At 60.5% G+C, this 23,204-nt stretch overlaps 14 protein-coding genes across 14 annotated transcripts; 6 read left to right on the forward strand and 8 right to left on the reverse strand.

The window, feature by feature from the left end:
• Positions 1-53: 53 nt before the first annotated feature.
• On the forward strand, positions 54-3,690 carry GWT1 (Glucosaminyl phosphatidylinositol (GlcN-PI) nositol acylation protein; the record flags this gene model as incomplete). The annotated part of the gene is made up of 9 exons (XM_060266366.1): positions 54-89; positions 153-213; positions 241-463; positions 487-812; positions 935-2,041; positions 2,065-2,219; positions 2,243-2,407; positions 2,430-2,544; positions 2,585-3,690. 9 exons carry the CDS (start codon positions 54-56, stop codon positions 3,688-3,690), a joined length of 3,294 nt encoding a protein of 1,097 aa, XP_060122349.1.
• A 319-nt stretch (positions 3,691-4,009) lies between these two features.
• On the reverse strand, positions 4,010-4,791 carry MJAP1_002430 (uncharacterized protein; the record flags this gene model as incomplete). Its single annotated transcript, XM_060266367.1, has 3 exons — positions 4,010-4,042; positions 4,065-4,677; positions 4,751-4,791. The coding sequence occupies 3 exons, from the start codon at positions 4,789-4,791 to the stop codon at positions 4,010-4,012; spliced, it is 687 nt and encodes a 228-aa protein (XP_060122350.1).
• A 208-nt stretch (positions 4,792-4,999) lies between these two features.
• Positions 5,000-6,804, reverse strand: MgPP2CL-1 (protein-serine/threonine phosphatase; the record flags this gene model as incomplete). The annotated part of the gene is made up of 5 exons (XM_060266368.1): positions 5,000-5,034; positions 5,177-5,822; positions 6,038-6,169; positions 6,192-6,316; positions 6,339-6,804. 5 exons carry the CDS (start codon positions 6,802-6,804, stop codon positions 5,000-5,002), a joined length of 1,404 nt encoding a protein of 467 aa, XP_060122351.1.
• Positions 6,805-7,053: 249 nt separating this feature from the next.
• On the reverse strand, positions 7,054-8,301 carry MJAP1_002432 (uncharacterized protein; the record flags this gene model as incomplete). The annotated part of the gene is made up of 4 exons (XM_060266369.1): positions 7,054-7,101; positions 7,124-7,808; positions 7,831-7,910; positions 7,933-8,301. 4 exons carry the CDS (start codon positions 8,299-8,301, stop codon positions 7,054-7,056), a joined length of 1,182 nt encoding a protein of 393 aa, XP_060122352.1.
• An 87-nt stretch (positions 8,302-8,388) lies between these two features.
• Positions 8,389-10,373, forward strand: lsb6 (1-phosphatidylinositol 4-kinase; the record flags this gene model as incomplete). Its single annotated transcript, XM_060266370.1, has 3 exons — positions 8,389-8,753; positions 8,776-8,829; positions 8,852-10,373. 3 exons carry the CDS (start codon positions 8,389-8,391, stop codon positions 10,371-10,373), a joined length of 1,941 nt encoding a protein of 646 aa, XP_060122353.1.
• Positions 10,374-10,382: 9 nt separating this feature from the next.
• Positions 10,383-11,594, reverse strand: MJAP1_002434 (uncharacterized protein; the record flags this gene model as incomplete). The annotated part of the gene is made up of 1 exon (XM_060266371.1): positions 10,383-11,594. One exon carries the CDS (start codon positions 11,592-11,594, stop codon positions 10,383-10,385), a length of 1,212 nt encoding a protein of 403 aa, XP_060122354.1.
• A 509-nt stretch (positions 11,595-12,103) lies between these two features.
• MJAP1_002435 (uncharacterized protein) lies at positions 12,104-13,585 on the forward strand (the record flags this gene model as incomplete). The annotated part of the gene is made up of 1 exon (XM_060266372.1): positions 12,104-13,585. One exon carries the CDS (start codon positions 12,104-12,106, stop codon positions 13,583-13,585), a length of 1,482 nt encoding a protein of 493 aa, XP_060122355.1.
• A 15-nt stretch (positions 13,586-13,600) lies between these two features.
• On the reverse strand, positions 13,601-14,791 carry MJAP1_002436 (uncharacterized protein; the record flags this gene model as incomplete). Its single annotated transcript, XM_060266373.1, has 4 exons — positions 13,601-13,961; positions 14,128-14,603; positions 14,626-14,692; positions 14,715-14,791. The coding sequence occupies 4 exons, from the start codon at positions 14,789-14,791 to the stop codon at positions 13,601-13,603; spliced, it is 981 nt and encodes a 326-aa protein (XP_060122356.1).
• A 430-nt stretch (positions 14,792-15,221) lies between these two features.
• On the reverse strand, positions 15,222-15,530 carry MJAP1_002437 (uncharacterized protein; the record flags this gene model as incomplete). The annotated part of the gene is made up of 2 exons (XM_060266374.1): positions 15,222-15,333; positions 15,358-15,530. 2 exons carry the CDS (start codon positions 15,528-15,530, stop codon positions 15,222-15,224), a joined length of 285 nt encoding a protein of 94 aa, XP_060122357.1.
• Positions 15,531-15,907: 377 nt separating this feature from the next.
• Positions 15,908-17,167, forward strand: MJAP1_002438 (protein S-acyltransferase; the record flags this gene model as incomplete). The annotated part of the gene is made up of 2 exons (XM_060266375.1): positions 15,908-16,555; positions 16,649-17,167. 2 exons carry the CDS (start codon positions 15,908-15,910, stop codon positions 17,165-17,167), a joined length of 1,167 nt encoding a protein of 388 aa, XP_060122358.1.
• Positions 17,168-17,429: 262 nt separating this feature from the next.
• On the reverse strand, positions 17,430-19,037 carry MJAP1_002439 (uncharacterized protein; the record flags this gene model as incomplete). The annotated part of the gene is made up of 1 exon (XM_060266376.1): positions 17,430-19,037. The coding sequence occupies one exon, from the start codon at positions 19,035-19,037 to the stop codon at positions 17,430-17,432; it is 1,608 nt and encodes a 535-aa protein (XP_060122359.1).
• Positions 19,038-19,749: 712 nt separating this feature from the next.
• Positions 19,750-20,411, forward strand: MJAP1_002440 (uncharacterized protein; the record flags this gene model as incomplete). The annotated part of the gene is made up of 3 exons (XM_060266377.1): positions 19,750-19,974; positions 19,997-20,214; positions 20,237-20,411. The coding sequence occupies 3 exons, from the start codon at positions 19,750-19,752 to the stop codon at positions 20,409-20,411; spliced, it is 618 nt and encodes a 205-aa protein (XP_060122360.1).
• Positions 20,412-20,444: 33 nt separating this feature from the next.
• MJAP1_002441 (uncharacterized protein) lies at positions 20,445-21,197 on the reverse strand (the record flags this gene model as incomplete). Its single annotated transcript, XM_060266378.1, has 1 exon — positions 20,445-21,197. The coding sequence occupies one exon, from the start codon at positions 21,195-21,197 to the stop codon at positions 20,445-20,447; it is 753 nt and encodes a 250-aa protein (XP_060122361.1).
• Positions 21,198-21,262: 65 nt separating this feature from the next.
• On the forward strand, positions 21,263-23,201 carry ADA2 (Transcriptional adapter ada2; the record flags this gene model as incomplete). The annotated part of the gene is made up of 2 exons (XM_060266379.1): positions 21,263-21,317; positions 21,400-23,201. 2 exons carry the CDS (start codon positions 21,263-21,265, stop codon positions 23,199-23,201), a joined length of 1,857 nt encoding a protein of 618 aa, XP_060122362.1.
• Between the last annotated feature and the right edge of the window lie 3 nt (positions 23,202-23,204).

A 23,204-nucleotide genomic window follows, 5' to 3' on the forward strand; every position in this document is an offset into this window, starting at 1 on the left:
GCGCCAGCAGATCCGAGCGCCCGAACGGTGCTTTCCCCTCTGTAACCATTCCAATGGCGTCCCGTATCCTGCCCCGCGCGCTGAACCAGGTGAGTAACGCGATTGCAATCGCGTGGAGGAACGCATGCTGACCATGTCCGCGCGACTTACAGACCCGTGGCTACGCTTCGCAGGCCGCTGTGCGCCCTCCGATCCAGCTGGACGGCATTCCGGGTAGGTATTTTTGAACGCTCATCCTAGGCAAGTACGCTTCGGCGGCGTACGTCTCGGCCCTGAAGAAGGGCGAGAAGACCCTCACCAAGGTCGAGTCGGAGCTCAAGGCGTTCCACGACGCGCTCAAGGGCGACTCGGCGGAGGCGACCAAGCTCCGTACCTTCCTTACCAACCCCACGATCTCCACCGAGAACCGCGAGAAGGTCCTCTCGGCGATCGGCGGTAAGAGCGGCACCGACGAGATCACTCGGTACGTGCCCGATCCTAACGCAGCAACCTCCTCGAGACCCTCTCGGAGAACGGCCGCCTCAGTCTCACCGAAAAGGTGATTGGCGGCTTCCTCGAGCTCACCGGCGCCCACCGCGGTGAGGTCAAGATCGTCATCACCTCGGCCAAGCCCCTCGACAAGTCCTTCGCCTCGCGCCTCGAGTCGACTCTTAAGTCGTCCAAGTACGCGACCACCGAGGGCGCCAAGACCACCACCTTTGAGTTCAAGGTGAACCCCGCTCTCCAGGGCGGTCTCACTGTCGACCTCGGCGACCGCACCATCGACCTCAGCGTCGCGAGCCGCGTCAACAAGTTCAACGCGCTCCTTCACGGTATGTTTTTGTTAAAAAAATGGACCTGCTAACATCAGAGTCGATCTAAGTACAGTGGTAGCACATCATAGTCTAGCACCGCCTATGGCTTCCTAAAACGCTGCGCGCGACGCCCTCGGGAGAGGACGCGGATCCTGACGTTGCCCCTCCACCGCACTCGATGGATACGTGGCAGGCGTACAAGGCCGAGAAGGAGGCGTGGGTCGCCGGCCAGGTCGGCTCGTCGGTCCTGCGCATCAATACAGTGTGCGCAACGTCGCTCGCATCCTACGTGCTGTGGGCTGTCACCAAGCAGTATCCCTTGTCGCAGCAACACCCGATCGCGCTCGACTTTTTCACGCTTATTGTGCCGCTCAGCCTGGCGTGCACGCTGCTTGCAGAATACACGGCTGAGCTGCTCGGCGGCCTTGCTGTGCTCATCGTTGGCCTCTACATTCTTAGGCCAAGCTTGGATGTGCCAGAGATCACTGCCGACGCGCCAGAAGACGTCTATGCAGAAGACGCACTGGCCGACGAAACCGACTCGCCTCAGTTGTCTGCAGGCGACGTTGACGTGTCCGAGCACTTGGGGCAGGCGCTGTTGAACCTGGACTCGCTCACGCCGCTGAGCGCCTCGCCGGTGCTTGGCACGACAGAGCTGCCCGAGCCGGAAGTCGGCGCAGCGTCACTGGATGAACCGCCTGTGCAAGAAACGAGCGTGCCGGCGCGCTCGCCGGTTCTCACCGTGTACCGTACCTACCTGATGGTGCTTACGGTGCTGTGTATCCTTGCTGTCGATTTTCCCGTGTTTCCGCGTGCGTTTGCCAAGTGCGAGTCGTGGGGAACGAGTCTTATGGACCTTGGGGTCGGCTCGTTTGTCGTCTCGCATGGCATCGTGTCGCTGCGGACGCAGCGCCGTCTCGACCTGCGCCGCACGGCGCGACGCACGCTTCCTCTCCTAGCGCTGGGCCTCGTGCGCGTCGCGCTGGTCAAGCGCACCGAGTATCCGGAGCATGTGAGCGAGTACGGCGTGCACTGGAACTTTTTCCTCACGCTTGGCGTCATGATCCCTGCCCTTGATGTGATCCAGGCTAAGGCGGACGTGCCGTTTGCATTGGCGGGCGTTGGCCTATGTGTCGTGCACGAGGCGTTCTTGTCGTATACCCCCCTCGGGGCTTGGGCGCTGTCCGAGCACCGTGTGCCCACTAGCCTCTTGTCGCTGAACAAGGAAGGCATTGCGAGTCTGCCAGGTACGTACTTTTTTCTCACACAGGTTACGTCGCCCTCGCCCTGTGTGGCCTGGACCTCGGCACCTTCGTGCGCGGCACAAGCTCGAACAAGCGCCGTGCGTTGCTCGTGCGTACAGTCGCGTACTGGGCACTCTATACCGCCACAACGCAGCTCGGCCTTGTCGCAAGCCGCCGCCTGGTACGTTTTCCCTTCTGACACAGGCAAACCTTCCCTACATGCTGTGGAATGCAGCATTCAACGCTCTTTTCCTCTTTGGCTTTACCGCACTACACGATACGTTCCAGCATCTGCAGCTCGGCAGTGCCGATGACGTCCCCCTCCTCTTCCAGCAGATCAATGACCACTCGCTCTGGATTTTCCTGCTGGTACGTCGCATATCTGACCCAGGCAAACATCACAACCGGACTCGTGAACCTCACTATCCCTACGATGCGCTGCGGCACGCTCGTCGCAATGCTCGTCCTCGGCGCATACACGGCGCTGATGCTGGGCGCGGCGCCCAGTGCGTTGGCGCTTTGGCCATCATCTTAGTCAGCACGTAGTCCTTCCCCTCATGCTCGCCGCCCGGTCGCTGATCCGCGCGCCGCTCAGGATGCCGCAGTATATTACGCGCATGGACCTGTTGCGTTCCTACGCAACGGATGCCGACTCGATCCTTGATCGTATCACGAATCAGCCCGGCGCTGGCGCATCCGTGCAGGACAAGCGCCGCTCGAAGCTCGACCAGTACAATGCCAAGCTCGCTGCCAAGGCCCAGGAGCAGGGCGTAGGCAGCGTTGAGGAGCTCGCACAGAAGCGCCGTGAGGAGGAGCAGGCACGTGTGAAGCAGGAGCGCGAGGCGCGCGCGCGCGCGTACGCCGACCAGGTCGCAGCCGAGACCGCCGCCAAGGAGGGCTCGGTGGAAGAGCGCGACGCTGCGATGCGTGAGCGCCTCCAGATCCGCCGCCGCCAGGAGGAGGAAAAGAAGCTGAACAGCGACGACCCGGGCATGTCGGGAAGCCCCGTGAAGCCTTTGTCCTCTTTCCTAAACATTGAAAAGATCCAGAGCGAGTCGCCGGACGCAGTGGCAAAGCTCTGGACCGCCTACCACACGATGCGCGACAAGCTCTCGGCTGCGGTCCCCGCGCCAACATACCAGAGCATGGTCGAAACGGGTCGCCGCTATCCCCAGTTTGTGCTGCCCCTGCCCAAGACCGAGACGACGTCCGAGGGCAAGGAAGAGACCGCGTTTGAGATGTTCTTTATGCAGTGGGCGCTGCTTCCCCATCCCCCCGGCGTGCCTAAGACGACACCGCCCCCGTCGGCGGTCCTCTTTACGTCGCTGGCCGAGTACAAACTGCGCCAGGAGTATGCCCAGCCTGCGCTGGTCCTCACGAGCTACACGGACCTGATCGACTCCAAGGACCTGGCCCTGATGCGTGGCGACATCACCGAGGGCCAGGGCACCGATACCGAGCCCGGCAAGCCGGTCATCTCCCAAAAGGAAGCGCAGCTTCTTGCCCTGTGCATGCAGCGTTTCTACAACATCGACTGGACGTCCGAATCGGACGCCGAAGGCGAGCGCCTCAAGGTGCTCCTGCGCACCTTCCACGAGCAGCCCGAGTCATTCAAGCTCGAGCAGCTGCTCGACGCGGCATTCAAGATCTGATAGGCATTAGCTTCTAAAGAGTGTGGTGTCTAGTAGGACGGGTTACTGGGCGCGTGCAGCTCATCCATAGATGTGGTGCCACTGCGCTGGGTCGTGGGGAAAAGGGCACGCTGGGGCGACGGGGTATTGCACTCCCAGCGCGAAACGTCGTCGCCTGACGTGCTCGCGGTACGGCTCGAGCTCTGGCGCCGCGAGCAGGAGCCTGGGGGATATCGTCCCAGGGATAGGTCGCGCGTCCGGCGGAAGGACAGGCTCTGAGGGGACGTGACGCCGCTGCTGTGTGGCGACAACAAGGATCCGTTCGGCGAGCATTCTCGAGTTAATGGTGCACACGTGTGCGGGCGCCGTGGGACTTGAGGGAAGCGCGAAGACACGGGTGATTCTTCCTCTTCCTCCTCATCGCTCGAAACGTGAAACGTCGGCATCGCGTGGAACGTCGCGCGCTCTTCGTCCAGTTCCGGTGACTTATGCAACAGAAGGAGCTCGGCTGCAAGAACTAGCTCATCGGTCGTGTCCAGCTTCTTGGTGTACGAGCCAGAGTATTGCATGGTAGGTTCGGTGATAAGGAGGGACTGGATGACACTGCCACGGTGCGACGTAGGACGTCGGTGAGAATGCTCGCAGCAGAGCGCAGGCTCGTCGGTCACAGCAACAGGCGCCGGCGAAAGAGGGCATTCTTCCATGTCAGTGCTCTGGCTCGCCCACGCGACGCAAGGATCCATACTGGATAAGGCATCGTCTGCATCATTCTTGGCACGGGAAAGTGACGTATCTTGATCAGCCGCAGCCATCACTAGATCGACATCGTCGTCCAAGAGATCGTCCAGAGCTTTCTCCTCGTCTTCGTCTTCGTCGTCTTCGTCTTCGTCTTCGTCATCCTCGTCGTCATCCTCGTCGTCATCCTCGTCTTCGTCGTCCTCGTCGTCCTCGTCGTCATCCCCCTCTTCATCCTCGTCATCATCAAGCTCGTGCGGCGAAGGAATAGGGCTCGGGAGTCGCGCCTTGACCAGATGTGGCGACCGCACATGCAGTCGGTGCTCTGATGGCTCGTTTGGCCCACTGCCAGCGGTTCCAGTCGATCCACATGTCGAGGGCGGCCATGGTGTATCAAACAGATTCGTCACCAGCGACGAAGACGAAGATACACCTGGTGATGCGACCATACACCGCTTCCCGTGTACTTGCCGGCGGTGCATGCTCTGAAGACGATCGCGCTCGCGAAGCTCGTGGGGGCTTATAGCAAAAGCGAGCGAGCGACGACGCGGTGGCTGCGCAGTTTCGTTTTGGTCCTTAGGGGATCCATATTCGGTTACATCGTGGAACGATAGTGTGCGGCGGCGAGGGCTTGATGTGCTCAGCGGCAGCGCGTGAACAGACAAAGTCGAGACGGCAGTCAGCGGTGGCGAGGTGAGCGCCACGGGCGCCTGAGCCGAGCAAGCGAGCGGAGCCGGCGAGCGTGTTGAGCTCGGCGCAGCTTCGCTGTCACTTTCCTGGTCATCGGAGTGTTTATCCGCAGCCTCCTTGTCATTGTCGGCCGCCTCGTCGCTCTCGGATGACTCGTCCGCGAGCTCATCGTCGACTGCGTCCTTATCATCGATCGTATCCTCATCATCAATCACATCCTCATCATCAATGCCCAGCACGGCCGTCTCCTTGGCAAAGACGTTGCGGGTCGATTGAAAACGGGGCGATGTGCTTCGCGCGCGGCTGCGTGGCTCGATAAAAGTGATGCTGGTCCGCCGTGTGGCACTCTCTGCGGGCAGTTCCGACTCGCTCTTGTGCAGTGGCGCGTGCGTCGAGTGGCTACGCGACCAGCGATAGCGGTGTGGCTTCTCGGGCTCGACAAAGTGCGTACGAGCCGCCGCCATAGCAGGGCGTGGCTCACACACTTTTGGCTCCTGCAAGAGCCCGTGCTTGAGGATACCCGAGGTGAGGCCCGACGGCGTGAACTGGGCCTCTTGACTCGCGGTGGGCGATCGGAGCGCATCAGATAAAAGCGACATGCGCCTTGACGGCGCGGGTGTCACTTCTGCTTCGCTATCGCTCCCATTTAGCCACGCAGGGACGGCCCGCTTGGAAAAGTCTAGCGGCGAGGTATCGGCTGCATCCGGGGGCGGATCAGCAGCACTCGACTGCAATGAAGTTGCCATGACGCAACGGCCGGCCTGACACGCACGGTGCGCGCCAGAATCGGCCTAGGCTAGTGTAATAGCAGGAAGAGCTTGGGCTCTCGTTGTCGTGGGTGCGGTTCGGCGCGCCTCGTACGCCGTGCGGCTTGTAATCTATATCACGTGAATAGGTGGCGTCTCGGCGGCTATGGCTAGGGCGATGAGCGCGCGAAACGGACGACCATAACCGACGTGTTGTCGGTGCTGAAGTTGTCCAATGCGTATTTCAGTAGCTTTTCCGACGCCTCTTGCGGGTCGGCGACGTCGACGATGTGGTCGACAGCGTCCTGATCGCTGATAACGTCCCACAGCTAAATGAGTTATTCCACGTACCCCGTCACATGCCACGATCAAGAACGTGTCGCCCTCCTCGAGTTCGATACTTGTCGTGAACGGAGAGCCGACAACAAACTCCTTCATAGAAAAGTCGCCCAGCGAGCGCGTCACGGCCAATACGCCTGCGTCAGAATAAACACGTACCGTTCACGCGATTGTTGAGCAGGAATCCTCCTTTTTCCGTGATGCGCTTCGCCTCGCGCTCGTCCGAGCCTTTGTGGTCGTAGGTCAGCCGCACCGCACGGCCATTTCGGCACAACACGCTGCGCGCGTCGCCGACATTGGCCGTGTATAAGACACGCCGCTCCTTCTTTTCCGGCGCGTCATCCACCTCCACGCGCAGCAAGGACGTGACGGCGGTGCAGCCGCTACGCACGCCTGCGCTTTCCGAGTCGATTTCCAGCTGGCGATCGACGTGCAGAAAGGTGTTGTTCAGCACTTCCCGCACGTCCATCTGAGGGTGTTTGTGCAGCTCCTCTTGCAGGATCGGGGCGAGGTGATCGCGGCACCATTCTGCCGCAAACTTGCCCGCATGGCCGTCAAACATGCCAAAGAAGGCCTGGCCGGGGACGTCATCAAAGTCGAGGATGCTCAGGTGCGCGTCCTCCATGGTACGCCGCCATCGGCTGTTGCAATCTGCCGCCAAGCCGACGGTTGTAGTCCATCTTTTATCACTGCCAGATGCCTCTCCCTTCTTTGGCTCTTCATGAGCCTCGGGGAGCATGGCGACAGGCGCAAGACCAGGAGGAAGGCTACGGTGAACCATAGGGTACCTACGCTGCCTGGTCCATCCACGATCGACGTAGCCAAGCCATGCCATGCGCCCGATCGGCACGTGATTACGCCAGGCTGCAGGGGTCTACGGACGCCGGTGGGCGCGCGGCACGCTGGGGCCATAGGGCGCGAGCTGGGTAAGTATGGGGACGTACGCTTTCCAAATACAATTGCGCCACATGCACGGACCATTGCACCGAAGGCAGGTGAATCTCGGGGGCGTCCTCCGGCGCCTCCGGTACACCTTCCTCGGTCAGCTCGGGGGTAGTGGTACGTGGCGAGTCCCTGGGAAGGGGTGCAGGACCTTCGACCGTACCGGGCGGCGGTGACGAATCAGGATCATCGGACGTAAAACCGGATTCCACTTCCGACTCCAGGGTGAAGTAGCTCGCCTGGGGCAGCGTGCCTTCGTCCGCCTCCGACTCTTCTTCCGTGTCCTCGGTGGGGGGCGTGCTCCGTTGGGCAGGCGTGGGCTCCGGCGTGTCCTGGCCAAAGATCCAGCCGTCCTCACGCAGGGAGCGCCACATGCGCTCGCGGTGGTTTGCAGCGAAGCGAGAGAGGCGCGCGTGGCGCTGGGTATGCATGCGCATGCGGTGCTGGAACGCAAAGTTTTGCATCGCCATATAGCGGCTCGCGACCTTGACGGCATTTTCAAAGTGCAGGCGCGCCGAGCGGCGCACCGAGGGAGAGACGGCGGGCGTGGTATCGGTAGGTGCCAAGAGGCTGGTATACGGGCTGGCAGTGTCAGCCGTCGGCGACAGGGCGCCGAGATAGAGTGTCAAGAGGCCGAGGTAGGCATGCAGCTGAGGATTGTGTCGATAGGGATAGGCGGCAATGACGCTGGGTGAGGTGCGGCGCGTACCTGTTGAGCTCTTCGAGCGCGTCGTGGTATTTTCCCGCGGCAATCATCTCGCGGACCATGAGCGGGAGGAGATAGGGACGCTGCGTCAGACAGACTACGTACCAGCACGGCTCGTGTCCGAGCGAGTTGTTGCAGGTAGCGCAGCGGCTGCCGCGTGCTGCCAGGCAGCATCACGACTTCAAGCCCCATTTTCCACAGCTCAATCGGCCGCCACTCTTTTGCGTTCATCAGCAACCGCAGGCACCGCGCGGCGCGCGGCGCGTCGCGCCGAAGCAGCATGAGCTGCAGCAGATCGTACAGGCGCCGAACGTGTTGCCGGCGCACGTCCGCAACCGCTTTCGTATTCACCGCCCTAGGGTCCAACGGATCGCTACTGGGGGTCAGGTAGGACTGAGGCACGAGCCCATGGGTATACACATAGTCATCACTGTCCATATACGCCGGCGGCGGCTGGAACAGCGCCGCCTGCATGGTAGTGTGTGGAGGAGCGCACGTGGGCAAATTTCCCTAGGGGCCGAGCGAGGTACGCGGCGGAAACGTGCAGCTGGTGCAACGTCCATGGCGCGCGGAAACGACGCTGAAGAGCGCACGCCGCTCTTGCAGTCGGTCGTTACTTCGGCGCCGGATGTGCACCACCGGCGCGCTCTGGGAGTGCGTGGCGCAAAGCCGGCCGACTATGTGATTAGCGTGTTTGAGCCGGAGCACGGCGGGCAGAGCGCGTACGCTGCCGACAACCTCGTGGATGATTCCGCGTTCTACCAGATGGTGGACAATATCCGTGCGTCAATCGACGAGGGGGTACAGCCACGCATGATCTCGGTTGGGACGAGTGGCTCGTACTTTGTGCGCGTCCGCGAACGGGACGATACGCGTATCGTTGGCGTGTTTAAGCCGATGGACGAGGAGCCGTACGGCAATCTCAAGTGCGTAACACGCCTAATGCAGCCCGAAGCGTGTGTTTCTGCGCAAGTACTTTTGGTGGGCCATGGGGCGCCCTTGGTAGGTCGACTCGCTGACGCAGTTTGATTCCCAACTTTTCCTACCTGTCCGAGGTCGGCGCCTCGTTTCTGGATGATCGCCTAGAGCTGGGACTCGTGCCCAAGACGCGCCTAGTGGGCCTTGCAAGCCCCTCCTTTCACTATCTCTACCGCGACCGCCGCCGGTACGAGCGGGGCCAGGCGCCGCTGCCGAGCAAGATCGGGTCGCTGCAGCAGTTCCTTGTTGGCTACGAGAACGCAAGCCAGTTCCTGCGCAGGCACTCGCTCCCGGGCCGGCCCCGCGACCTGTTCGAGCGCGACCTGTCAGAGGAGAATGCGGCGCACCGCCTAAGCCGCCGCAAGGAACGCGCGCGTCTGCGCATGTGCTTTATCGCGATCAAGCGCCTGATTCTCTGCAGATACGGCCCGGGGCCGTACGGCAGCCCCGAGGCAGACGAGTGCGAGCAGCGCGAGGCGCCGCCGGCCATGCAGCTCGACCACGAGGCACAGGCGTACCCGGCCGCGGCGCCAATGACCACCGGCACGCGGCGCGATACCTTCCAGTGGACGGCGCGCACATGGCGCGAGTTCCGCCTCGAGCTCGAGAAGCTCGTCGTGCTCGACTTTTTGATGCGCAATACCGACCGCGGCCTGGACAACTTTATGGTGACCTACGACCCGAATGCAGGGCCGGACGAGCGCTCGATCCGTATCGGCGCGATTGACAACTCACTCGCATTCCCGCACCAGCACCCCCGCGGCCTGCGCGACTATCCCTATGGCTGGCTCTTTCTGCCGACGAATCTGATCGGCGATGCGTTCTCCGACGAGACACGTAAACTCTTCCTTCCTAAGCTCACCGACCCGGTGTGGTGGGCGACCACGATCGACGGACTGCGCCGCATCTTTTCGCAGGACGCACACTTTCACGAGCGCGTCTTTCAGGACCAAATGGACGTGTTCCGCGGCCAGGGGTACGTCCTGGCCCAGTGCCTGCAGAACAAGGACCAGGGCCCGATTGAGCTGTGTGCGCTTCCGAAGCAGCTCGTGCGCCAGTCGATCCGCATCGTCTTTCCGAGCGAGCTGCGCAAGCACACGGTGGCGGACCTCAGCAAGGGCCGCACGTCCAAGGTCGACGAGCGCCAGGAGCAGGGCGCTGCGCCGCTCGCCATTCCGACGCCACGCGGCCAGCTTTCCCAGAGGCCGGGCATCGCGCATTCGATGCCGAGCGATGCCAAGCCGTCGGACAGTGCCGAGGCGCCCGAGCCGCTGGCCATCGAGGTCGTGGAGCGCATCAACCAGCTCACCAAGCGCACGATCCAGCGCAGCATCACCCCGCCGCCGAATGCGATGGCGCGCCCGCTTGCCTCGCGCGCCGCAAGCACCGCCGTCCTGCCCGACACGCGCCCGCACAACGTGTCGCAGCAGATGCACTCGCTCGACCTTGCTGGAAGCGACACGCCGCCGGCAGACGCCGAGGATCCTACCCTTCCCCCAGTGCCGGTTCCTGTGCTGGTAGAGCGTCTCGAGACAGAGACACGCCGCCCGTGGATTTGGTGGTACTAACTACGCTCGTTACTTGCTTTGCATTACCTCGCGCAGCCGGGCGCCAGGGTCGTGTCCGGCCTCTTTTAGCTCGAGACTCAACGCACGCCACCGCGCATCGTCATGCTTTAGACACGTATAAATCATCGCAGTATACATCCGCCGCGTAGGTTCCACATGACGTTGCTTGGCCTCTTCCAGGAGCGTAAAGGCCTCGTCGTAATCGGGCTGCGTCAGGTAGAGGCGCGCCATTTTTTCGTACGTCGTCGACGTCGGCTGGATTGCGTGCGTGGACAGGCTGCGCCACGCCGCCTCGCCGTGCGCCAGGTGCTGGCTCGTGAGGCACGCAAGGAGGTAGGCTTCATGGGTATCAAGATTGGGAGAGGACAGGCTCTGCCAGAGCTGGTCGGCCGCAGGCATCTCGCCACGGTCGGCCGCGGCATACAGCAGCGCATTCACCGCCTCGATGGGCGCCTCGCGCATCGATAGCGCGGCGTCCACGGCCTGTGAAAGCGTTTCTGTCGAGGCGCCCGCGTCCCGTGCAAGACGCGCAAGGCTCCGTGAGCTCAGGGGAATATCGGCTGCCTTGATGCGCTGCAAAACGGCCATCGCATCGCCGAATCGCCCGCTTTGGCAGTACGCGTCAAAGAGAGGCATCAGATGCCACTCTTGCAGTGACGCACCGGGAAAGAAGCGGGGGAAGGCATCGAGCATCGACTCGGCCAGCGCATCGTTCGATGCACGGGCCGCCACATGGAGCGCCTGTACAAAGAGGCCCTCGTCCGGTGCCAGCGTGCCCATCGCCTTGGTCCACGCCTCGTCGAGGCCGGGCGCATAGTCGTACTCGGCGACCGACCGCAGGATGCGCATCCACAGCGCCGGCGCGTGGCTTCCAGCCGCCTGCGCGACTTCCAGAGCAAGGCGCGGTTCTTTGGCTTGATGGGCCGTCGCGGCAAACGACACGAGCGCGTCGTCGTCGAGGGCGACGCCGAGATCGCGCGCCGTAAACAGCACGACAAGCGCCATTTCGAGGTTACCCGTCTTTTCGCAGCAGCGCATTAGGTTGGTATAGGTTCGGACGGTCCAGTCCGACGCAGGCAGAATGCCGGCTGCGCTGCTTTCTCCGCTGGGGCACTCTCCGCCGAGGAGCTTGGGCAGGGTGCTGGCCGTGCGCGACTGGGCGGCGGCCGCCACGGCTAGCTCAAAGTACAATGGCGCAACAGAGCCTAGGCTCGCCTCCATATCGCGCAAGAGGAGCAGAGCTTCGTCGGCAAGCCCATGGTGTGCAAAGACGGACAAGAGCATTTCGTACGCCTTCCTCTGCAGGTCAACAACGTTGGGGGCCTGGCCATGGCGTGCGACTAGTTTGTGAATCAGCCGGCATGCGTCGATTGCATTCGCGACGTGCTTCTCTCCACGCGCCTCGGCGACGCGCGCCTCGAGCTGGTGGACGTGCGCGGCGGACAATGGACGCTTGGGCCCCTGATGGGACTCGCCCGAGCGGCCGGGCGCTGCAGTATGCAGCGCCGCACGCGTTGTGCGTACAACTGCACTTGCATAAGGAGGGCGCACGGCCCCAGCGACCATGCCAAGCCGCCGAAGCATGCCCACACGCACGGACACAGCCGGAATTAGTGGGAAGCCTTGTAGGCCCAATTCGCATGCAAAGTGTTGCGAAAATAATCTCCGGCATCTGTCGTGGAGGGCGAAAGGACTATAATACCAAAGAGGGCGCATGGACGCCCCTTACCATGGCTGACGAGCGGCGCGAGGTTGCAGAGCAGGAGCCTGCCGAGGCGCCTATCCAGAATGTGTTCCACAGCCTGGCATACTGCCTGGTGGTGAGCTTTGCGCAAATGTTCAGTGTCGGTGGTCTTGGCATTGCGGCGTTTACGGCGCGCGACGTCGCCCAAGCGATCAACGCCTCGCAGAGCGATACAGTGTGGTTTATGGCGGCCTACTCGTTGACCGGTGGCGTGTTTGTGCTGATTGCGGGAAGCATCGGCGACGTAATCGGCCCAAAGTATACCCTTGTGCTGGGCTGGTTCTTTACCGCCATCTGGACGTTGGTCTCTGGCTTTGCGACGAGCCCAATCATGTTTGACGTGATGCGCGGCCTCGCGGGCATCGGCAATGCGCTCATGATTCCGTGCGCGATTGCTTTGCTTGCGCGCGCCTATCCTCCGGGATCCGCGTGGAAGAACTTTTCGTTCGCACTGCTTGGCTTCTTTGCGCCGGCCGGCTTTGTGGTCGGCGGCTCGATCGGCGCAGGGATGACGCATGCCGTATCGTGGAAGTGGGGATACTGGCTCTATGCGATCGTCTGCTTTGCGTTTGGCGTCGCAACATTTGTCATTGTACCGCACCGGCTGGGAAAGCGTCTTCCGAACGCGAGCCTGCGCAACTTTGACTATGTTGGCAGCTTCCTGGGCGTGGCGGGCCTGCTGCTGTTTGCCTTTGCTTGGAACCAGGCTGCGTTGGTCGGTTGGGAAACGCCATACACCTATGTCCTTTTGATTCTCGGCATCCTCGCACTGGCTGGCTTTGTCGTGTGGGAAAAGCGTGTCAAGGAGCCTGTACTGCCCCCCGATATGTGGACGCGTCCTGGGTTTGCGCCTGTCATTGTGACGCTCTTCTTTGGATGGATGTCGTTCGGCGTATTTTTATACTTTGCGCCCGAGTTTATCATGACCTTCCGCGACGTCACGCCGCTGAATACCGCTGGCGAGGCCGCTCCCCTGGTGATTGGAGGCCTGATCGCGACTATGACTGTCGCCGCAACAGTCGACCACGTCAAGGTACAGTACTTTTTTATTCTCTCTGGGTTTGCATTCATCTTTGGCAATGTCATGTTTGCCGCCATGCCGCCGCACCAGATCTACTGGGCGATGGCCTTTCCCGCCTTTGCCCTCACGTCGTTCGGCCCCGACTTAAGCTTCACGGCGGCGAGTATTACCATTTCCAACACTGTGATGCCCCACGAACAAGGCAAGGGCGGCAGTATGGTCAACACCATGGTGCTGTACAGTGCCGGCCTCGGTATGGGGATTGCAGGCACAATCGAGCGTTACGTCCTGGAACGCCACAATGACCAGCACCTCGCCTTCCGCAGTGCATTCATTTTCGCTTTGGGCATCGCGACCATCGCCCTCATCCTTGGCGTCACGATTCGCGACCGCCGCTTTCCTCCCAAAGACGCACCGGAGAAGTCGGCATCGTTTGAGCAACCATAGCTGAGATTATATACCCTATTTGGCAGATCCACTGGGACGCGGCAGTGGCATCACGGTCCACGACCGCGGCGCCGCATCGGGCACGCAGTCCGGCCCAAGCGCCGCTTGAAGGCACACGTCGCAGCAGTGCGTCACAATCTGTGCCATGCCATTCAAACGCACACGGTCACCGGACCGCGTGCGCACCGTGTCTCCGCCTAGTACGGCAGTAGTCGCATCGCGCATGCCGCCACACACGCAGCAAGGGATGCCGTGGTCGCCAAGCGCCACGAGCTTTTTGGGGGCATAGTATTGCCGCGCAAGCGATGTCTGCATCCAGCGCTGAAGAAAAGTCGTTTGGGGGTATACGTCCGCGCGCTCGGACGGTGCAAGTGGGCTGTGTAAGCAAGAAAACGTACCGCGCCCAATCCATCGTCCATAGATGCTCGCAGTCGCCTGCATGTAGGATCCAATATGGCTGGTGAAACGCGATGCGCGAAAGATCACGTAGACGTGTCGTACGCATTGTTCCGCCGTACGTCGCCTGAATTCCAGTCGCGGACGACTCCAGCAGGGCCCGCGCATAGCTCGTCTCGGACTCGACAGGCTGCATGCCATACAGCATGCCTTCGAGGAGCAGGCACGCGTCCGTCTGGAGCATGCCGCCGGTGTACTTGGGGTATTGAGCCTTGCTTCCTTGGTCATACGCGCCCGTCCAGTTCCCTCCATGTACCAAAGACTCACTTCCTTCTTCGTTGACACGCTCAGGGATATCGCCGTTGCGACAGACAATTTCGCGGACGAGGTCCTCCAGCGTATGTTCACACGTAATTTCCAGGCGCTGGGCGAGGACAAGCTCGCCGTCCATGTCGTCCGTCGTCGGCGTCTCGTATGCGCCCTCCATCGAAGAGTTCGGCCCGGCGAGGCCGCGCGTCTTGCGCGTGAGTGCGACGCCCCGCCGAGAGTACACCGAGACTTGGACAATGAGGGGCCGCGCTTCGGCGGTCAGCGACGCTACTCCTTTATTCATGCGGCGGGGCTGCGTCAGATATGATGCGTACCTTGGCTCCCATCGCATCCTGGTCGTGCACGGGAATGACGCGCGCATACAGAGGGAGATGGTCATACCTAGGTCAGTCGCTCGACGTACTCTTGGAAGCGAAAGGCTGGCGGGCCAAGCGTGCCGAGTCGGTTGCGCAGTTGTACATCTCGCTCTGCAGCAGCCATTGTCGTTCCTGATGCTCGCTCCATCCACCACGCATCCACCGCCTCGACCAGTTCCTTGTTGGGAAGTTCGCACCGCGACGCAGCGGCAGCACACCGTTGCTGTACGCTATGGATCGCCTGCGGATCCAGCCCAATCGAGTACGACGGCTCGGAAGGGACAGAACCACACTGCGCAGCTAACTCCGCAAATGATACATCCTCCGACGGAGGCGCTAGGTCCACTCGAGCCGCACTCATCCCCCGCAGTCGTGTCAAAAAGCGGCGTCACTACCTCCACATTTGAGGCGCCGTCCAAGAGCGCCGGAGCGCCGCAATGGTGCGGGGCGGCGTCAGCGCGCTAGCAGAGCGTCAAGAGCATCATTGCGCCAGTTCTGAGGGACGCTTTTCCCTCCCTCTATACTATGTAGCACGTAATACCAGTTACGTGTATCTATACGTACACGCCCACAGCGTTAAAGAGGGCGACGACGCCAGCGCCCGCAAACAGGCTACCCACGAGACCCACAACGTTCTTGCTCAGCGAGAGTTTGCCTCCCGGGAGCCTACTGTAAGTATGCGAGACGTACATCGTAAAGTAAAAGGCAAGCACAAAGGCCATGCCGAGGCACACCGCCGCGATCGGCGCCATCGCGTCGACCGGGACAAGCGGCCGCAGATCCGGTGCGGAACGGAAAGCGTCCTGAATAAGTTTGATTGCACTCACCTGCACTGCTTGGTACGCAGAGAGGTCAGCTGCCATTGCGGTTCGGAGCAACCGTGCGACGTGACCGTCGCGCGGTCTTGAATCTCGGCCGAGTAATTAGTACCGGTAGGGCCGACATCAGGCGATTTGACAGGTACGCCGCACCCAGGGTCTTCCCTGATGAAGTCTGTGGCGGCTCTGGTGAACAAAGGCTTCCGCCGCGTAGAACGCGCTACGGAGGCAGTCATTGGAAAAGTCGGGCCGTTTTTCGTTGCGATATACATTGCGCTCGTCGCAACGGGCGTATGGCTCTTTTGTACGTCGCGTCTACTGACCCAGTCGCCGCCATCTTTCCGACCATCGTATCGCTGCCGAGCCCACTGAAAAGGCTCTTTTCCATTAACTCCCCAGTCCATGTGCTGCTGGGTCTGCCCATGGCGTTGTTGGACAGCTTCCGCCAACAGCCCCGCGCGACGTTCCGGTGCGTGTGGGTGAGTCTGAGCTGCCTCTACCTAGCCTACATGATGGGTTGGTCCTATTATATGGCATGTATGGAGCCGCCGGGCTCTGCGTCGCACGGCCTGTCGGACTCGCTGGGCGAGCGCCGCAGGGGGCCCGGGAGTGGGATCTGGTGGCAACAAAGTCGAGAGCGTGTCGCCAGTGCGGCCTTCCTTAGCGCGAATGTCGCCGACGAGGACGCGGAGGGCGACACTTCGCTGCCATACTCGCAGTCCAGCTCGTTCCGTGTTTCGGCGGCCAAGGCCGTGCCGATCAAGAGCGGCCACTCGGAACTTCACGATCGGCATGTAGACCTTGCCACGACCTTCCGGTTCTGCAAAAAGTGTCCCCAGGTGACGCTTACCGAGGCTATGCTTCGTCTTCCGCCCGAACTGCGGCTCGTGGAAAAAAGGAACCGCCGCCACCATCTCTTGCAGGCCAAGCAGCAGGCCGCCAACGACGATGCACAGTCGGAACGCATCCACAGCATGGAGTCGACTTTGCCTCCTGAGCTCTTCACCGAGAACGACGACGAAGGTGAGACGGAGATTCGTGCGTGGCTGGGTGATGATGCACAAAATATGGTACGCCCGCCGAAGCCGGAACGGACACACCACTGCAAAGCATGCAAAATGTGCGTGCTGAAATACGATCACCACTGTCCTTGGATCAACCAGTGCGTGGGCATCGGAAACGAGCGCTACTTTATCCTTTTTATGCTGTGGTTCGCACTTGGAACGTGCGTCCTGGGCGTGGCGGGCTGGCCGCTGATGAAAAAGGCGCTCTGGGGCAAGGAGCCGTGGAATTTCCGCTTCGCTCCGCGCATCCTCTTCATCATGATCTATGCCAAGGCGGTCGTGATGGGCGCTGTCGTTTTCGTCTTAGCACTGTGGCACTTGTACCTCGTATCCCAAGGTGAGACGAGTGTTGAGAGCCAGGACAACTCGCACTACAGAGCGATGGCCAAAGAGCGTAATGATCGCTTCGTTAATGTCTACGACATGGGATTCATTCGAAACTTGCAAATCTTTTTCAATGTCGGGCCTGGCATGAATTACAGATACTATACCCTCCTCCTTCCTCTTCGCATCGAACCCTACTCGGATGGCTGGCACTGGGCCAAAGGCTCGGGACTTGCCGGTCATCACATGGGCATCAAAACCGAGGAAGAATTTACCGATGATGACGGCGCCTAGCGGTTACGCCTCGTTCCAGGATTTTGTAGATGATATCCTCTATCAAGCTAAGAACCTTTAAAGCGGTAATAATGCTGCGGCGACGTGTCGTACAGCACAGACATGGAAGCATAACCATTCGATGACTTGGGGGCTGATGACGGGTATAGTAGACATGTAGGCGACATTGACTTAATCCTAAGTGTACAATCGGCATCCTCACGATCCGGATGCCATTGCTCATTTGTGCCCCGAGTGAAGGGGTATTAGGTGTGGACTGGTCTTACACTTGCAGCTTCTTTTCACTCGTGGGGCTTCCACCACCAAAGCGTGCATCATTCACATGCTCATACTTCTGGTTGTCGATAATCAGGTCATCATGGGCGTTAGAAGCTCCGTGCGCAGCCTCAATGTCGTGGCCCTCGCGCTGGGCAATGGCCTCTTCGGCATTTGTCGCGTCCACTTCGTCGTCGATGCTGAGTTCATCACCGCGACGCTCCACACCAAAGATGATAAGCACAGTGAGATAGCCAACGACACAGGCAAGCAGGATGGCACTAACAGTGGCCGTGTCGGCAATCGTCTTGCCAGGGTGCTTGGGGTCGGCAATGCGGATGTTCTCACCACCGCGCGTCTCGATCGTAGACGCAGCCGAACTGGCCATGTTACCAAGCTGGTACGCCAAGCCGGGGAACGTGGCACGGAACGCAGCAGGCGAGATCTCGCTCAGGTACACGGGAATAACACCCCATGCACCCTGGACACCGACCTGGACAAAGAAGCCACCTGCCGCAAGGCCACTGAACGAGTTGGGCAGAATCCACGCGGGGATCATGCAGCCGGCAAAAATCACAAAGAGGAGCATCGCCAGACGGCGCCCAATGTACTGCGAAAGGTAACCCGCAATCATTCCACCAGTAATCGCTCCACAGTTCGAAATGATCGTGGCAATCGACGACTGGTTGGCGGTCAGCATCTTGGCCTTCTGCAGCATCGTGGGGTACAGGTCTTGCGACGAGTGACTGAAGAAGTTGAAGCCAGTCATGAGCAGGATCGCGTAGATGCACATCGGCCAGTGGACTTTGAGCATCTTGCCCGTTTCAACAAAGAATTGCTTCATGGGGTTCTTGGACACGGGACGGAGACTGCGCAAGCGCTTCTGTTCCACAAACTTGGGCGATTCTGGGAGAAGAGCACGAACAATGGCAGCGAGGAGCGAGAGACCAGCACCAAGGTAGAAAAGCACCTCCCACTCGCCCCTGCCATTGCGTGCCTTGTTGGCCCAGCCGAGGTTCACGGCAGCAGCAATCAGATAGCCCATGGCGTACCCTTGCTGAAGAATACCCGAGAACAAACCACGCGCGGCCGTAGGCATGTTTTCCAGAGAAGTTGCAGTCGACATACCCCAGATACCACCCATACCAATACCAAAGATGGAGCGGACGGCCAAGAACTTGGAGTACGTGTCACAGTAAGCGGTACCGAGCGAAAGCGCAGCGACAATAACCATGTTGGCAGACAGCGTCCAGCGACGGCCACAGCGGTCGGCAATCAGGCCAAAGATCACAGCTCCGAGCGAACGGAAGAGGAGCGTAAGCATGATTGCGTAGTTGACCTTCTTTACGGCATCGTCTTGATTCTCCGTAGGGAAGTACATCACGGCAAGTTTGGACACACTCATCGACACCGAGAAGAAGTCGTACGAGTCCATAATCCAGCAAAAGAGACCACACAAGAACCAAGCCCACTGCATAGTGTTGAGCATGACAAAAATCTTGAGGGGGTTAACCGGAGCGCCACCACGGAGACGTTCGCGCTCCGCCTTGTCAGGCAGGCGGAAGAGTCCATGAGTAGGGTCGCGGCCAATAGACGATTTGCAAAAGGTGCTCATAGTATAGGAGGGCACCAAAGGGGCCGCACTGAATCAATGCGGGGTGCTTTGATCCGAGAAAAACTTTCCCAATATATACCTCTGGTATCCGGACATTGTCTTTCCTTTTTTTCCCAGAATAGTTCGGCGCGTTGGCGCGGGGTCGAATGCAACCATAAACCTCCGGCATGCGGGGTAGGTTTGTTAATGTGGGGCAATGCAGAATTCTGCGCCCTATTTGTTGAAAATATAGATCGGGCCAATAACAATATTCCGCGAATGAAAATAATAATACTTTCCACTTGGATCTGCAGGCCGCCGTCACGCGTGTCTATTGCAACCAATCTTATCAATGGCGCCGCTTTCATTTGGGGAGGATCAGGTGGTGTAATGGGCGCAGGCAGATTTGCGGAGGCGCTGTGTACAGTATATTGCCATGCAGGGGCTGCCATCGGAGTCCGTGACAGCGTGCAATGAAAAGTGGGCGCAACGGCGTGGCATTGCATGTGCCCTTCAGTCCTCCACACCACATTACACAGCGCGGCCGCCGGGCGGTGAGCGCGTGGAATGTTGGGAAGATATTTTAGCCCAGATGTTCGTATGACAGTCCTTAAAGTGGGATGAACTTTTTTCGGTCTTGGCAGGGATTATTCTCATCCCATGACCGAGTCGTAGGAGATAGCGGGCGCGTCTGCCATGTATACACGCCTCCATTCCCACCTCCACCGTCGTCATGGCGTCGCGGCCCTCGTGGGACTATATCCTAAAATTCATCATTATTGGCGATGCGTCCGTAGGCAAATCTTCCTTGTTGGTGCGCCTTACGGAGGATCGTTTTTTGGTTGACTCTGATGCAACGATCGGTATTGAATTTGGCTCTCATATAATCACGCTTGACTCGGGTGAGCGTCTCAAGCTCCAAGTCTGGGACACAGCCGGCAGCGAGCAGTTCCGCAGTGTATGTGCTGGTGCTAACCCAGATTACGCGCTCGTACTATAAAGGAGCGGCAGGGTGCTTGCTTGTCTATGACGTGACGGAGCGCGATACATTTGAGCATCTGCCTACGTGGCTGCACGACGTGCGTGAGCAGGCCGAAGAGAATGCGACAATTGCACTCGTCGGCAACATGGCCGATCGCCCCGATACACAGCGCGTCGTGACGCACGATGAAGCGGCAGCCTTTGCGCAAGAGAACAAGTACGTCCTGTGGCTAACGCAGTCTCCTCTTTTTCGAAACGAGTGCCAAGACCGGCGAGAACGTCGCCCAAGTCTTCCATGCTGTGGCAAGCGCGATTCTTGCGCGATACAAGGCTGACCCCCCCGAGCGGCGTCGCGAGGCGACCGTCAACCCGACGCAGTCACAAGAGTCGACGGCGTGTTGCTCGGTGATGTGAGTGTACAAATGTAGTCTAGATAAAAGTACAAAGCTATGCAGCAGCAGTCGGCGCCTCGGCGGCCTCGGGCGCGGCGCGCCAGTCGCCACCACTCTTGCCCTCGCGCCAGTTGCGCGGCGGCGCCGGGGGAGCCGGCAGCTGATTGCGTGCCGCCTCGGCCTCCTGCGCGGCGAGGCGTTCCTTCCAGCCGAGGCGCATAAAGCTCTCCTTGGCATACTTTTCGCGTCTCCGCTCGCGGTTTTCCACCTGGAGCTCGTGCTGCAACTCGCGCAGGAGCTCGGGAGTGGGGTGACGAAGGTGCATAAAGTTGCACAAACCGCCGCGGTTGCATTCGTTGGTCTCGTTTTGGCGGCAACACGCCTCGCGGAAGTCGCTCACCGGAGAGAGCTCCGCAAAGATCGGCCGGCTGTTGAACCAGCGGCGGTTGAGCGCGTCGATCGCGTGCTGTGCGTCGTCCTCCGACTCGTAGCGTGCGTAGACATTGCCGATGAGGTGGTCGCCGACGTTGTCACACACGTGCATCTCGACGAGCTCACCCAGCTTGCTCAGCTCAATGAACACGTCCTGGTAAAAGTCGTCAAACTCCGCCTGGAGCTCGGCGTCGGTCAGCTGGCAGTTGGGGTTGAGGTGGCGGGGGTTTTGGTAGACGTTCGACAAGAGGATCGTCCGCGACGAAGTCGGCTCGACGTGCCGGCGCGAGCACCGCTCCCCGTGACGACATGCGCCGATTTTGAAGTAGAACGAGCAGTTCACCTTGTCCTGCTCCGTCCCAAAGTTGTTCGACATGGTGGAAGCGAAACGCCTGGAAGATCTCCACGTGGCTCCACGTGGTTCGTCGCGACGTCAACGGCATGACGGTGAGCCATCGGAAGCCGCGGCCTACGCAGCCGAACCAGGACCGTAGTAGTACGTGTCGTGACTAACGCAGCGGCGGAACCTGGCGTGCGGTACCATTGCGATGTGTGTGGCGCAGATATCACGCTCACAGTTCGCATGCGCTGTGCGGGGGGCTGTGAGGAATTTGACCTGTGCGGGACGTGCTTTTGCACCGGTGCCGAGGTGGGACAGCACAAAGCGTCGCACGACTATCGTGTGATTGAGCAGCACTGCCAGCCGGTCTTTTGCCCGGATTGGGGCGTGGACGAGGAGCTTTTGTTGATTGACGGTTGCCAATTGTACGGCCTCGGCAACTGGTCTGATATCGCGGACCATATCGGCAACCGGAGCAAGGAAGAGGTCGAACATCACTTTGTGAGCGTGTATATTGAGGGAAATAACGGGCTCCCGTCAGGCAACGCGCGCGCCGCCGAGGCGGTGGCCGACTGGCGCGAACAACACCCTGAAGCAACACAGGGCCCGGGCGAGGAGCCGCTGCCGATTGTCGGGCCGGATCCCGACTTTGCGTACGATATTGCCCCGGAAGACTTTCAAAAAGAGCGGCGCGAGCGCATTGAGCGCCTTCGCGCCGCACAGGCCGCATTTGTGCCGCCTAAAGCGAATGCCAAGCCGCTGGTTTCGGCACCGACGTCGCACAGCGAGCTCACGGGATTCATGCCGGGACGTCTCGAGTTTGAGCACGAGTACGAGCAGGATGCCGAGCACCTCGTGAAGGATATGGAGTTTGGGCGTGTGTATCGCTTTGGCGGCGACGAGATGCCGAACGAGTTTGACGCGCTCGGTGCGCAAGGCGCGACGCAGGGCCATGCGCGCATGGAGGCGAGTGGCCGTGGCGGCCCCGTCCAGCAGAGCGGCGGGGAGTCGCCAGACGACAACGACGAGGAGTTTACCGATGCCCTCGATCCGGAAGATGCCGCCAAGAACGAGAGCGCCAAGACCGAGTCCAAGCCCGAGGATGCCGAAGCGGCTGGCGTCGAGGCCGCCGAGAGCGCCGAGACCGATGTCAAAGGCGATGGCAAGCCCGAGTCCAAGGCCAGCGGCAAGCCCGAAGGCGAGGAAAAGGCTGACGAGACGACGACCGACGACCGTGCGCCAGACTGGGACGAAGACCCCTTGGACCTCGACCTGAAGCTCGCTGTGCTCGATATGTACGACGAGCTGCTGGACAAGCGCGGGCGCAAAAAGCACTTTCTCTTTGAACGCAATCTGGTCGAATACCGCCGCAACATTGCCGCAGAGCGCAAGCGGCCGAAAGAGGAGCGCGATCTCCTCGCACGCATCAAGCACTTTGCGACGATGCAGACGGCGACCGACTTTGAGGAGCTGTACCAGAACCTGTGCTACGAAGAGGCACTGAAAAAGACGGTGCGCCAGCTGCAGCAGTACCGCAAGATGGGCCTCAAGACCTTTGTCGAGGCCGCCCGTTACGACAAAGAGGCCGCCGAGCGCACCAAGCGCCAGCTCGAGGCAGCGGAAGGTTCGCTCGCCTTGAGCGGCGCGCACGCCGGCCGCGTGCGCCACCGCGAGCGCAGCCACTCGGTTCTGGACGACGCGCACCGCAGCGACGACTTTTCGTTTGCAAGCGCGCCCGGCATCCAGCTGCTCACGACCAAAGAGCAGCGCATTTGTTCCCTATTGCATATTCTCCCCCAGCCTTTTTTGGTGCTCAAAGCGGCGCTGCTCACGTATTCCTACGCACATCACAAAGCGCTGACGTTGGCGCACTGCCAGCGCCTGTGCGGCATCGAGCCGCGCAAGATGAGCCGCGTGTACGACTTCTTTGTGCAACAAGGCTACATCCACGCCGTGATGGACGCGTGCGACTGGCGCAATGAGCGCAAGCGTATGCGGTCCTATTCCCCAAAACGCGCGCGTCAAGAAAGTATACCCTAGCCA

Source organism: Malassezia japonica, chromosome 4 (genome assembly GCF_029542785.1).
Source record: "Malassezia japonica chromosome 4, complete sequence".
NCBI classification, from domain to species: domain Eukaryota; kingdom Fungi; phylum Basidiomycota; class Malasseziomycetes; order Malasseziales; family Malasseziaceae; genus Malassezia; species Malassezia japonica.